A 14,811-nucleotide genomic window follows, 5' to 3' on the forward strand; every position below is an offset into this window, starting at 1 on the left:
AAATGCTGATTCTTAGTGGAGATGAGAGATCTGCTGTGGGAATGTGTTCCTCTTCGGGAAGACACATTTCACATCCTGTGCCTAAAACTTGAAGCCCTGACTGAACATGGTTAGATTCTGCTTTATGATTCCTGAGTTGGACCATCAGAAAATAAATTGGTTTTCTCTCCCAAAGACATGCTTTGTGTGATAATGTTACATGGTATCCAGCCCAAAATAAGGATGAAGATGGACATTACTTTTTATTTGCATAGAAGCAGCACATGGCAGTCCAAGTCAGGGACTAACCTGGCAGGGCTGGAGGTAGAGCAGACCTTCCTGGAGCTGTTGGAGTGGTAATGCGTAACAAATGCCCCACCAGCTCACACATGGAGAGGAAGCATCCCAGAGGCCACAACTGAACAAGGAGTAAAGGCTTCTGCCTACCCCAGGTTGGCAAATCGCCATGGTCAGGGGCCCAGCTGAGAGTGCGTCTAGGTGCACACTGGGTATTTTAGTCTTCTGTTGTCCTTGCAATTTGTTTTTTTTAAGTTTTAAAACTGATCACAGTGCTATCTGGAAAATCTATGTGGCTTATTTTGTTTACCTCGAGGATCTATTTGTAAGCTAAATTCAGTCACTGTTTGAGGGACAAAACACCAATTCTTTTTCCTCTGTGACAACAGGGAAAAAATACTCTGCAAATCTTCTGCTTTGAGCAATGAAAGGAAAGCAAAACTGGGCAGAATGCAGAGCATGGCTCTCTGAGGGCTCCTGTTAAGAAAACTGATGTATTTTCTTTCATTAAAATCATGAAAGTCTCCAATGCTGAGAACAAATATATGTGGCTCTCTTTAACACAGCTTCCCTTACTTCCATGGGGAATTTTTAAGCACAAACTTCTCTGTTGTAATTTTAATTTTATTTTTTTTAACAAGATCTGGAGACTACTTGTAGGTCAGTTGAGAAGTCTAGCTCACATGGTAAAGATGACTCTAACTGAAGTGAACTCATTGAAATCTGATTACAACTTATAGCATTTGCCAATCAGATGGTACACTATGACTCCCAAGAATACGCAGTCTCTTGAGAACAGTGCTCCCTGTCCCTTCTTGCTTACTTTTCCAGAGGGTCCCTGGCAGGGTTGAGATTTCTCATCAGGGGCTACCCAGTGAAACTCAAGGAGCTGCTCTGCTGTATTGGGTGCTTAAAGTAAATGTCAGGGTGGAAAAATCCAGGACACAGCACCTTACAGTGTACAAAAGTTAAGCATGCTGTGTTGCTGTTACAGGGTAGCAGTGGGAATCAGTCAGGACATACAGGTTGATACAGGGGCCAAATCCCAGCACACAAGTGCATAGCCATCTTTATTTTCTGTGGTGATGGGAAAGAAACCTGTCTCATTTGCAGGCCTCCACCATCCATTTTCTAGTGACCCTGTTCGCTTAGTTGCTTTGCTTTTTTCTCCCTGCAGCAGGAATTTTTCCTCCTAACCAGTGCCCCCATTGCCTGGTAAAAGCAATGAAATTAGGAGGAAGGAGTTCCATTTTGGGGTACAGCTGTTCTGTTGAAACTGCAGAAATATTTTAACTATGCATCCCATTATTGCAGAACTTGATGCATTGTATTTACAACAGACCAGGATCCATGCAGGCAAAGGTGTTCTTTGCCTGCCTTAGCTTTCAGCAGTAAATACTCCAAAGCTTCGCTTAGCAGCAGAATAGATTCCGGGCTTAGCAGCATAACCGTGCATTAACATAGTTTATCCAGCAAGCCTACCCACAGTCACTGTAGTTTATCTTTTATCTGCTTTGCCTATCTCATTCAGCAATACTCAGTGGCTGTCTCAGCTAGTGGCTCAGAACTGCCCACTGCAGAATAATTAGACAGAGCTGCAAACCATTCTCCTCTAACTGATCCATTTTTATCACCAATGGTCAAATTTCGTCAATAGAATCAGGTCAGAAAAGACCTGCAAAATCAAGTCCAACCTTTGATCTAATACCACCATGCCCACTAAACCAAAGTGCAATGTTCACTCATTTTTTGAACCCTTCCAAGGATAGCGATTCTACCACTTTCCTGGGCGGCCTCTTCCCATGCTTAACCACTCTTTCGTGAAGAAATTTTTTCCGATGCCCAGTCTGAGCCTCCCTGATGCAGTTTGAGGCCATTTCCCCTTGTCCTGTCAGGGGTTGCCTGGGAGAAGAGACCAAACTGCACATCACCACAACCTCCTTTCAGATAGTTTTAAGAGTGTGATAAGGTCTCCCCTGAGACTTTATCTCTCCTTTTCTCTGTGTTAAACAATTCTAACTCCCTTAGCTGCTCCTTGTAAGACCAATGCTCTACACCCTTCCCCAGCTCCATTGTCCTTCTGTGGAGCTCCAGCACCTCAGTGTGAGGTGAATTCGGCAGTCCAGAACTGGACACTACTCAAGGGGTGGCCTCACCAGTGCCAAGTACAGGGGGACAATCACTGCCCTGGTCCTGCTGGGCACACTATTGCTGATACAGGCCAGGTCACCATTGGCCTTCTTGGCCACCTGGGCACCCGCTGGCTCATGTTCAGCTGCTGTTGATCAGCACCCCCAGGTCCTTTTCCACTGTGCAGCTTCCCAGCCATTTTGTCTCCAGCCTGTAGCACCATGGGGTTGTTGTGACCCAAGTGCAGGATGTGGCACTTTGCCTCGTTGGACCCTCATACAGCTGGCCTCAACTCTTTGATCCAGTGTGTCCAGATCCCTTTGCAGTGCCTGTCTGTCTCACCACTCACCTTTTTGCCATGACATCAGATATCTGCTCTTTGGGTCTGGTGCAGAATTAGCTCTGAATAACTTGCTTGGCATGTTCTACAGCTCCAGTGAGACAGTGGAATATTTGCTTCCATCTCTCTGTTTGTCTTAGCAATGTATTCTGGATTGACATATTGATTGAAGAGCATTGTTGAAGTCTTGATATGTACAAGATCTAGAAATTCTGTTCTGTGCACTGTTTTACAGGTGTGCCAAACCTCTGCAAGAGGCAAGAGTTGTGAAATACATTAAGAAGTAGAAACCTTGGCATTTTTTTCAAACTCATTTAAAAAACAATTTGGTACTTCCTATCATCAAGGATGCAAACCAAATATTAAATTGTGGATAATGGTACATGGTGGCAGCAAAAACTGTAAATACCAAGGCTTGCAAATCGATGAATAGCTGGTGCTCAGGGTGAGAGGTTGCCCTGAGGGGATGTGTGGAACAGAAGTCTCTTGTAACTCCAGCCGTAGGTGTAGTCACAGGCCTCTGCAGCTATCACCTGAAACAGAAACAGCAGTGCAGAACTAATCAAAGGTTTGGAATTCGAGCTTGGTCACAGTATGGAGACAAAAGGTTTCAGTTAGAGGGGTGCTGATGGCTCACATCTGGTCTTCCTGCAGTTACTGCAGAGTAGATGGGAGATTATTTAACCTGGTGGTATGATTGTCATTTACAGGGAAAAAAAATCATTTCTGAGATTCCCCCTAAGACTTCAGCAGAACTCAACAGTGCAGTTTCCTGTCAAAGGCTCTTTCTTCATATGCACAAAAAAACCAAAAAAATACATGAAACCATGTACTGTATTTTGTGAAGTGTAGTATGTGTATATAGATGTGTGTATGTAAGTATTTAGACATATAAAAAACCTTTATCACATGCTGGATCAGTAGGATTCACATTAATAAAATACAAACTAAAACCACAAAAATAACTTTCAAGTATTCTTCTCGACAGGGATATTCAATTAATGAGCATATATAGCACTCATAACTGAATAATCTAAAGCAATGTATTCTTGTCAAGGTGTGTGCATAAAGCATAGCACTCTGATTTTTAAAGTCTGCTCAATGAGTTTCACCACTCTAAACAGGAATTCCACACAGAAAAGCTAGCATGAATAGAAAGCAGATGGAAACCAAAGCACAATCTTACATAAATAAATGATGGTTAATAACTTGCCAGTCTCATACATAGCCTACATGTTTTCAGCATGACTGTACAGTCTGATAGAGGCTGCTCTGATGTCACACAAAGCTGTGTCAGTGTGCCAGCTCAGCCTGAGGAAGTCTCGAGTGGGACAGATGTAAGTTGATGCCATTGGAGGGTCACTTTATCTCAGGCTTCCTTTTGGATACACTCTGCTAGTGTTGGGTTAGTCACCATGCTGAGCACAGGGAGATCTTCCTCTTGGCAGCCCGTGACAGACTCTTTGTCTTCTTCACCCTGGGGCAGCCATGGTCTTCTGCACAAATCCATCTCCTCTTTCCATTCCCAAATCTCAGTTCCTAGATTTTGGATGGATTTTGGGTTCAAGCCAGCTGATCATGGAGCTGGAGGCACATGGACATTCAGCTCATGGCTGGCCAGAGGGAGGGCTTGTGTTGGTGGCACTGTGAAGTCCCCCTCCCTGGAGACTAACTGCTGTAAAATCATGTTGTCCAGACTCGGAAGTCCCCTTCTCCCTGCTCCCATCTGCCAGGGTGCAGGAATTGGGGAACAAGGCCTGCCACCCGAAGGGCATTTCCCAGGAGCTGAGGGGACTCTGCGGAAAGGGGCTGGATCTGGGACTGACCTGGCTGGTTCAGGGTGACCTCAGCCTCACTGCTCCTGCAAGTCAAGTTCTGTCAAGGAGAGAACAAACTCCAGTGACCCACAACAGGCCTATGCATGGAACTCAGTAGCAGAATGGAGAGCCAGACACCCTTTTCCAGCCCTCTCCCAGGTCTCGTCATTTAATTGTGTGGACATACCTGCTGCATCTGATGATCTCTGGGAAACGTTCAATATTGCTGCGTGCTGAGACTTTATTTGATGACCAGCCCACAGAGAAGTGGCCATTCTGTTTGTCCAACAGGTTCCCTCTCTGCTTTAGAGCACCTGGAAATTGGTGAGGAAACTCCTGTCAGATGCCACAGGCTTTGTATACACCTTGCTGCACATCTCTGCAAGTGTTGTTTGTTGTGATATTTCTGTTTGTCTCAAAAGTTATTTCTCCTTGCAGTGTGATGTCTTGGATCAGAATTTGTTAAACTTCCTCCCAGAACAAGAACACTCAGAAATTTATAAGATGTTATCTTCTTGTATGCTTATGACAGATTCTGCCTCATCGGATTACCTAAAAAGTAAGTTTCATTTTATCTTCTCTAGTAAATGAAAAAGCATGGGCAGGATAAAAAAATTTTCTCCCAGAAAGAGTTTTTTATGTGATGTGCAATAAAAAAATTAGGTTCATAGCCTTTCAAAAAGATCTTGCTACCTGGAATGACCCTTTGGTTCTATTTTAAAATGAAACTCTGCCTTTATTTTACTAGGCTAAGACTACTTGCAGTTATGTTAATTATTAAATATCATATCATTTGAGACAGCTAAGGAAAATAGGTTAGCTGATGGAAATTGAGAGTTCGCCTGAGACAAATCACATCTTAATTGATATTTCAGCCTGTTCAAGTAAGATGTAGTTCAGGGATAAGCTCATGTGGTGTCCCTTTGGTTTGCCTTACAGTCGAAAAATACTTCTAAAACCATGGTAATTCTTTTTCCAATTGAATTTTGTTTTTCTTAGAAATGTTTTTGCTTCCTCAGCCTTAGTCACTCTAGGAGGTAAGATGTAGAAAACCAGTAAGCACACAATAATGTAAGACATACAGCTGCTCAATCTACTGTATCCTACAAAACCTGCAGCTGATAGCTAATACATTTGTACTAATACAAAGTTAATTTAATAGATATTTTGGGGTAATTAAGCATAGTTTTCCAACACAAGATGTAAAACAGCTGTGAGTTGTGAGGAGCCTAAATAGAAAAAAGCAGTAAGTGAAGGACCCAGTTCTCTCTGTTGCTGCACCAAGGCTATGGCTGTGTAACTCCTGTGATGAGGTGGTGTCAGAAAAGGGTGAGTTAATCTTCCTGAGCTGCAGGCACACCTGTGCACAGCACTGAGCAACCTGCATCCCTGAAAGGTGCTTCCTTGCAGAGGCCCTGGTCCTGCAAGGTGTTTATAGCACGTTGGTGTTTAGGACTCCTGAGTGGTAACAAGCTGCACTTGTGCCACCAGTTGCAAGATTGGGGTTGGAAGACACCATTGGTTGTGTTTAGCTTAAATAGTATATTTATTTCTTCTTCTTCTTCTTTTAACAATCCAGCTGACAATGAACTAGAGTTTTATTGTCATCTTCTGAGAGGAAGTTTGAACCCAAAGGAATTTCCAACATATGAATACATAAAATTTGTAGGAAATTTTCGGTCTTACAGCAATGGTAAGCTTTAATTGTTGTATAAATGTTACTTTAGCTGTGTAAAATAAAATATAAGCATTGCTCCATCGAACAAGACAGGCTTTTAACTGACAACTATTTTTAACATTACGGGATAAATTTTGCTTCACACGGATCTCATGGCTGAGTTGCAATAGCTGGATGAATACATGTGATGAGTGAAATTGTGTTAGCTGCTTTTGTTACTGCCCTTCACTTGCAGTGATCCTGGACTCTGGGTAAGTTTGCAAATAATGACAGGTTTAGAGGGCTTATTTGTGCTCACTAATACTGTGTGTTAAGACCCCACCTATTAGCAAAATTATAATTTTGCTACCTTATCTGCTGGTTTACATTAAACACAGATTCTGTGCCAAAAGTGATAACCTGCCAAATCTCTCTTCTCACCCTTCTCTACAAAATCTTGGGGAAAGGCAGCAGTGCCACGTGGCATCAGAACTTCTGAGGACACTGCCACCCACCTCCCTCTCCAGCTGCCATTTTGCATTCCTCTCCAGCACTGCAGAACCCAATACTCTCCAAAAAAAAAGGAAAAAATGCAGTCAGCGTAGTCACTAATGTACCACAGTCAGTCCAGGGAAACCATCTTTCATGGGATGAAGAGCAGATTTCCACCTCACCCATTCTCTAACAAACAGATTGCTGCACGGCCATTAGTGTCAGAAATGAAATACTCTTTTATTACTTTCCTTCTCCTGCCTGTCCAAGTTTGCTTTAGTTACTTGCCTGACTGAACTCCAGAGTGGCATTTCCAAAGTTGCTGGTATTGTTCCAAATAGGTCATCCTCTGCAAAAAAAATTCCCCACTGTGCTTTCCAAAAACTGCACGCCACGCTGTGAAAAAAAAAATGTCCCTGTCCCCATTTAACTTTCTGCTTTTGCTCCACATGACTAGAATAGAAATCTATGTGCAGGATGGAGATATGTATTTCTTGTTTGGTGCCATCTGATTTGAGGCTCTATTTGTATAAAAAAATGTAGCTGCCTGCATGCTTTCTAGTTTGAATGAAGTGAAATGCGCCTGGCCTGACAGACGCGCACATCAAGCTGTTCTGTTTTCTAGAGCAGAAACCGGATTTCAGGTGCTGACTCAGAAGGATGCTTTTCTACCCGGGGAATTTCTGATCCATTTTCTTCAAGGATTTTCAGCCCTTTATTTTGGTGTGACATTAATATTGCTCCCTTACCCGTTAGGATTTCACATCCCAGCAATTTTATCAGTGGCTCAGTGTTTCTCAGAAGAATGATAAAACTTACATTACAGATATCTTCCCTAGCTTAATGCATAGAAACTAAATGGGAACATATTGATTTCAGAAGATGCCAAATCATTTTCCAAAGACCCCATCTTAATAACTTTCAAACAAGTCATGTGCTTTCTTCTTCACATTTTTTTTCCCCTTTGTGCCACTTTTTTCCAAATCTTCCACTTTCTTCCCATCTCCCCTGCAGCCTGACCCTCTTGTTGACAGAGAGGGGCAGCCTTAGCCTGGCTCTGTGAGATGGTGCCTCCAGGCCTCCTTGACATCTGACTTCAGTTTTGCCAGTTCAGTGCAGAGCCTGATGGCAATGCCTCACCAGTGCATGTCCAGCACTGCTCCCCTCTGGCTGGGAGTCACCCCTGTGGCTGCCTCTCACAAAGGTGGAAGCAAGTGCACTGAACTCACATGTAGCAGCAGCACACTGTTGGCTTGGGAGCTGATACCCTTGGCTCACAGGATGAGCATCCAGAGGAGGGTGCAGACCTCTGAAGAGGCTGTCCTTGGATCTGCTGGGCTCCTTGCACCAGCCAGCCATCCCCTGAGCAAGGCACAGGAGAATCAGCTCAAGTGAGCACCGTATGAATGCTCCACCCTTTGGGAAAGCCACCCAAGGGCTGGGGGCAAGCACCTGTGCTTTGGCACAGGGACTTGTGGCACAAACAACTTCAAGCATGTGGTGGGCTGGGTTCCTGCCTTTGCTTGGCCCGCAGTTATCAGGCACCATCCCCCAGCCCATGCTCCTCAGGGCTGTCTCCTGTTGGACCTGACAGTAATTGCCCTCTTTTCCACCTGTTAAATAAATACCCACTCTCAAGTCATCTGTCCTTCAGCTGTGAGGCAAAGTGGGCAAGAAAGAAAACGGTGGGAAGGGTGGTGGGAGAGACACATATCCCTCAGGGCAGCATTTGTCCTATATGCATAGGATCAGCTGGCCCCAAAGCCTGCTTTTTGGAGGTGTTTGTGAAGGAAGGATTCTAAGCTAAAGATAAGAAAAGAGTTAGCTGGGGGAGAAAGACAGAAATTGCAAATTAGGCTTAATTAGCAGGAGACATTTCTTATGAATGTATTGAAGAATGTTTTTCCCTGTAGCTTTTCACAGCAGTGGAAGTGTGAGCATGTTTTTACACATGGGAGACTGATACAGGATGTTCTTTAAATACAAATCCTGCCGTTCCTTTTTAGACACCCAATGCCAACTCCTACCTTTGTTTCCAATGGTTTGCTGAGCATACTCTGAGCCTAGTCTGCCTGTGTGTTCCTGCCACAGGGATGCCAGAGTCTCCAGGGCCAGGGAAGTCCTTTTATCCCTGGGCATGTTATATCCTATCAGGATACTTAGCTATTCTATTGTCATTAATGTAGAGCCATAGCAGCAACAGCCTGAGTATATCTGTCTTCATTCCTTCTCATTTAACCTTTGCTGATGTTTTTAAGAACTGGTAGGTCCTTCTTCACCCTCTTTAACAGAAATATCACTGTCTTTGTTCTACTTCCACATAACCTTTTATGTAACCTCCTTTGACTTATCATCTCCTTAGGCCTATTTTATTATTGTTTATTGCTCATACAGTGTTGGTGCTTGGGGCCAGGAGGTCATGTGTGTGAGTTCCCAGTCACCTTGCCCCCCATCCCTCCTCCTTCATACCTTCTCCGTAAATCGCATTGTGACTTACGGCTGAGAACATCATATAGGGATGGGTTTGAATGGATTAATTTGAAGGATTGCGGCTTAGAAAGCCAGTTAGGGGCTTAGCTGCTCTCCCTAACTTTAATGGGAGCTCTGGGGCTTTAAAGGCCGTTGCACTGAGATGCCAAAGATAATTTTTTTCATGCTGAAGTAGAACAAATACCTGATATCTGCCAAGGTGACTTGTCACCAGAATTGCTGTCAGGGAGCCAGATCACACACCATCTATATCGAACCCATGCTACTCCCACAGAGGAGCAGTCACCGACATCTTCACTGATCCCAGAAGAAGCGGGGACATGCATGTACATGGCCTAGAAATTGCCTAGGAGAGCTCTCACAGTTCACAGCAGGTATTCAGTCTTCCAGGAGATCACTGTCCCTGGAGCTCCTGGGGTCAGCTATAGCTGCAGGCTAGAGGAGCTGCCCAGTCCAGTGCCACAGTTAGCAAGGGTGTGCACACTTGGACTGGTCCTGAGGAATCTGTACTCTGCAAGCCCAACTGCAGAACATTTCTGCAGCTGTATCTGCACCAGGGATGCAGATGAGCTGCCTGCACATGAATGAATCCCCATTGCATTGGCTGTGCCCAAGCAAGAGCAGCCGACCAGCGAAACAGCAATGCAAGCTGTGCAGAGTGCCTGCATGAGTCACTGGCTGTGCTAAATCAAATACAAGAGATTTGATTTTCCATTTGGGAGGATTATATAATCATCATTAATTAAGCTTCAATGAGAAAAGCGGGACTGTAACCTGATGTGAAGATTCAGTAGTCCCATGAGAGGAAGGGAGGTGGCCCGTGGGCCACTTGGATGAGGAAAGTGGAGTTCCTTTTTGCTTCTGTGAGATATGCCTATTTGCTGTCAGATCATCAGGGTTGTTTTTGTTTTATTTGCAAATAGAAACTCTGTCCAATATTTTTATATATTTCAGGTTCTGAGTCTGTAGCCCAGATTTTAACAAGAGACATGAATGTCTGCAAACATCTGAGGGAGCCAAGTGCATCACTATACCTATTGACCAGTAGTACCTGATAAGAGAGAGAGTCATATCAGCATCACCAATGAATAAATACAGCAGCTCACATCCAGTCTTGCCTGAGGACTGAGGGGGAAGGCAAGTAATAAAGGTATAACCCTCCCCAAAAGTCCAAGGAAGTGCTCAGCTCCCAGTATAAAATGTCAAACTGAGTGAGAATAAAGTATTTTACAAAGCCGCTTAATAGCTCGCTCTGATAAGAAATGATAAGATGGGCTGGATTTATCCCTCCTATAAAAATTATTTGTACCTTTTTAAACAGACAAAGATCTCTCATAATTATATATCCAAATATTGGCTCTCGTATCCTCTTTCTGAAGTGACACATTTGCTTAAAAACTCCTGAAAGGGACAAAACCAGAGTCTTCCCTTTCAAAGAGTTAACCAATATTAAAAAGGACCACCAGCATCTTTTAAGTCATAGATCTGTCCTTTCATCCAAAATGCCTGAAGCTTTTTCTCTTGAAGAAGATAAGCATTATGTGAAAAGAGTTCCTAATCAAGTAATAAAATATTATAGTGGAATTTAAAATTGTGCATTTTTGTTCCCAATTACATGGAAACTGAGAAAGTATCTGGTTACTGAATGCTAATGATAGCAGATACTCTACTGTTAGCTGATACATCTCTCAGCTACAATAACAAACATCAAGAAAATTACTATGTTGAGGAGAAAAAAAATCTTAATTTTCAGATAAATTAATTGCATCTGAATTCATTTTTAATAGAAATAGATAGTTAATACAGAAGATACATTGATCTTGAGCCTCGAGTATATGCTGAACCAACTGAAACAATAACTCAATCCAAAATGTATGTTTTGATCAGAACCAACAGCCACATATTATTATTTGCTATTAACAATATCATAGAAGCTGCAGCTAACAATATGCAGCACTCGTGCTAGGCTCTCTCTGCAAAGAAAAGACACCATTCCTGTCCTAAAGAATCTGCTTGGGATTCATATCAACACAGGATGGCCAGGGGAGAAACAGGAGGAGGAAGGAGGAGAGAGTAGATCAAAGTGGACAGGTGATGTATGGACACTGTCACTGTTACTCATCTCCGTAGCTACTGAGAGCAGTCTGACTTGCCACCAGCACTTTAGATTTCTTCATTATATCTATTATTTGCCAAATACTCTGTTTATCTGAGGCCTGAATTAGTTTATATGAAACAATTTTGATTTTATTCTGGTCTGTTTGACTTGTATTTTTTGAACTCACTGTTCAGTTTGTTTGACAGTCACTAAGACAGGTTCTTTAAATATTAACATCTCCTGACAAAGTAGGAAGGAGGGATTTCTTCTTTCAAATGGCATAAGCAGGAGGTTTGCTATCTTAGGAAGATTATGTTTTACACATTCCAAGTTGAAGTAAGATGACCGAGCAACTGACTGCTGAACTATTATTAACTGAATAAAGTGGCATCTGAGGTTTTTTAAACATGTTTTCATTCATTTCATGTGGCATGATTTCTCTCCCTAAGGATAAAAATCCTTTTGTCTGTAATAGTGAAGGGCTTGGTTCCTTGTGTATATTATTTATTTGTAACATTCTGTCCCTAGTGTCCTGGCCTTTAAGAAAAAAGAAAACAAACAAACAAAGATTTCTATAAGAGTAAATCAGTTTCTTTGTCTCTTATGAGATATTTGCAGGTATTTAATATTTATATAAAAGAATTTTGTGGTACTCTAGGAGCAGGTGTGATAGGTAACCACAAAAACTATTAAAATTCACGCTAAGGAGCATCAGCTAGCTGATATAAATGAGACAATTGTCTCACCTTTCTGATTCTGTATTTAGCTTTGTCTCATGACCTGATTCCTTACTCAAGGTATTTTGTCTCAATCATTTAATTGTGAAACACACTGGCCTTCATTTACCCAAGTCCACCTGGTTATGGCCAGCCTAACATTTTCATTAGGCAAGTTCTGATGAAAGCACTCCAAGCCCTATATTTGACTTACAAATGCTAATATCATCATAGCCTCAGACTTGATCCTATGTTTTCTGTTCCACTATTTTTCTGTGGTGCTCTCAGAAAGTTCACTACTGAACTTTGCTACCTCAAGATGTTGTTTTTCTTTAAAAGAGACTTGGAGAGTCATAAAGTCGATTTTTCAGAAGGTTACAAGATTAAAAAGTTAAACCAGGATTGTATTTTTAAAAAAATTCCTCTAAGGATCACTTTTTTTAACTACACTTCAAAATTCATCAAACAAAATAGATTGAAATTCACTGACCAGCTGGAAAAGCAGAGCCAAGCAGGCTGTGCAGATAGAGCTGTGGAAAGAAAATATACCAACAACCTAAGTCAGGCAGCAAAATATTTCAGAAGCAAATGTGAATGGTTTTTTTCTTTCAGTTTTTGCAGTTGTCATTTTCAGATGGAGATGTACTTGACAATGTAGTGGCTACCTGCCTGCATCATTGAGGCTTTTAATGCTCTGGACTTTGTCAAAGGCAGCTGAGTATGAGATGGCACAGTAGCTGTTCAAAGACAGGATAACATCCAGCCAGGCCAGCTCTGTCTCATCTCTTTGGGCTTATTCATTCACTGCTGCTTAAGTTCATCATTTCCAAACGTTATGAGGAAATCCCAAATTACTGCCTAGCTGTCCTACACAATAATTATTGCTCTCTTACTACTGCATTTACCTGCTGGAAATATAATCGTATTTTGTAAATGCCACATTCAGGAACGTATTCTGCTGTCTTCTAAGTAAATGCCACATTCAGGGATCTATTCTGCTGTGTTCTGGGAATATGTCTCAGGCTCGTGGCTGTTTACATCCAACAGCTGACATAAAAAAGCCATCTGCTCTCTTTGGAGTGACTCAGTCTCTGCTTCCTTCTACAACTGGTGTCATTTGCAATCCCATGGTTTGCTAACTAGGTTAACTTATTATACCTGTGTTTCGGAGGCTAAATGTGCTTATCTTATTTTCATACATTAGAGCCCAGACTGCAAGAATTTGCAACTGTATGTGGCTATTACAGAGAGAAACAGCCCCACTGACTTCAAATGTCACAACATACTACATGGCAAGCTTGGAAGTAACTTATCACAAGTTATGGGCATTTTCACAATGCCCATAATGCGGGTTTATAGCATTCCCATTTAATTTTTAAATGGAACCAACTACAGAAATCAACAGATTTGCACTAAATAATAGTATCAGAGATGGACCAATAACTCTTTACTTAGGCTACTCGTGTGCCCTGTAGAACTTATCTCTTCTTTTTTTCAACCTTTTGTGTTAATAATCACATAGAAGCCCACATATATACACATAACCCCAGGATCAGAATGGGAACACATTCCTAGGGTGTTCTGAGAGCACATGTGCTCTGCTGGTGAAAGGAGGAGTATTTTGCTCATATTTTTAATCTGTATATCTAGTCAGCCATGCCATCCAGTCTCAACTATGAGAGAGGACTTGATCTCTGTGGATGTTCATGTCTGTGCTGTCTTCTGACATAAAGAACCTTTCTTTTCCTTTTTGGTGTAATATATATTGCACATGCAGTGGCCTAAACCAGTTAATCACAGGTGTGCATTCTACTCAGCATACTTTCTTTTCTGTCGCATCCCTTGTCATCCTTATTACCAGTAATGCATCAATATTCTAAGGCTTTTAATAGGTTGAATTGGGTTCCAAAAGCATATGTGATCACTTGAGACTTCTTCCATGTCTGCAATTGGTGGCAGTGAATGCAATCCCAGTGCAGAAGCACCCCAGGCTAGAATGGGCTAGTTTATCTTCTCCTCAGACAGATACAAAACTCATCAATTTCACAGTAATGCTTTGCCCTGCGCAGAAGAGCCAAACTGTTGCAAACTTCATGAAGGGAGACACAGGGGCCTAATAGTAAGGAAAGAGAGTTTCATATAAGTATTAATCCCTATTAGCATTAAATTAGCTCATATTGGTGAACTCTGGCTACTAGATAGGACCTTCTCTGCCCCTGTGGGGAGAAAGTCAGCTAGACAAGGCAAGAATCCAGCCCAGTTCCCACCACAGCCTGGCGCACCATTTTCTTTCATAGTGTGGGAGTGGCATTACCATCTCTAAACAGCTTGAACTTGGAGGAATAATTTGCATTATATCATTCTAGCACGGGACTGTGGGCTAGTTTACAGCACGACATCCTTTCGACAATGCATCTCTCTGGCAGGAGGTGCTAGTGGGCTCTCAAAGCAGCTGGAGCCATGCAGTCATGAAAGACACAGGTAAAAACCATACACAAAATGTGAAGCCACATCACATCCAGCTTTTTCCTCTGCCCAGTGCTGGAGGACACAACAGGCCATCTGCAGACTCACCAGATGAGCCCATCTCTGGAAACCAGTGCCGTACATGGGGTCCCTTTTCCTCTTCCTTAAAACAAGGATAACTTGAGCATACTGGGGACAGTTCTTTTGATGCAGAAGGGGAAGGCAGTCTTCAGCAGCCAAGAATCACAAGCATTCTCTTGCTAGTTTGATGAAGTCTTGCTGGCTGTGGGCCCCAGTGTTTTGCCACTGATGACTTGACGAACTCTCTT

General features: G+C 42.5%; 1 protein-coding gene across 5 annotated transcripts in view; it reads left to right on the plus strand.

Moving 5' to 3' along the window:
* NPAS2 (neuronal PAS domain protein 2) overlaps window positions 1–14,811 on the plus strand; it is a 104,271-nt gene that overhangs the window by 62,843 nt on the left and 26,617 nt on the right. For all 5 annotated transcript variants that reach the window (XM_066176595.1, XM_066176598.1, XM_066176599.1 and 2 more), the window contains exons 6-7: window positions 5,002–5,122; window positions 6,143–6,256. In XM_066176595.1, coding sequence (XP_066032692.1) covers window positions 5,002–5,122; window positions 6,143–6,256 — 235 coding nt within the window. The remainder of the gene's footprint in view (window positions 1–5,001; window positions 5,123–6,142; window positions 6,257–14,811) is intronic.

The sequence above is a fragment of the Chamaea fasciata genome, unplaced genomic scaffold (assembly GCF_029207755.1).
Source record: "Chamaea fasciata isolate MVZ Bird 193981 ecotype frontalis unplaced genomic scaffold, bChaFas1.0.hap1 SCAF_2, whole genome shotgun sequence".
Lineage (NCBI taxonomy): Eukaryota > Metazoa > Chordata > Aves > Passeriformes > Sylviidae > Chamaea > Chamaea fasciata.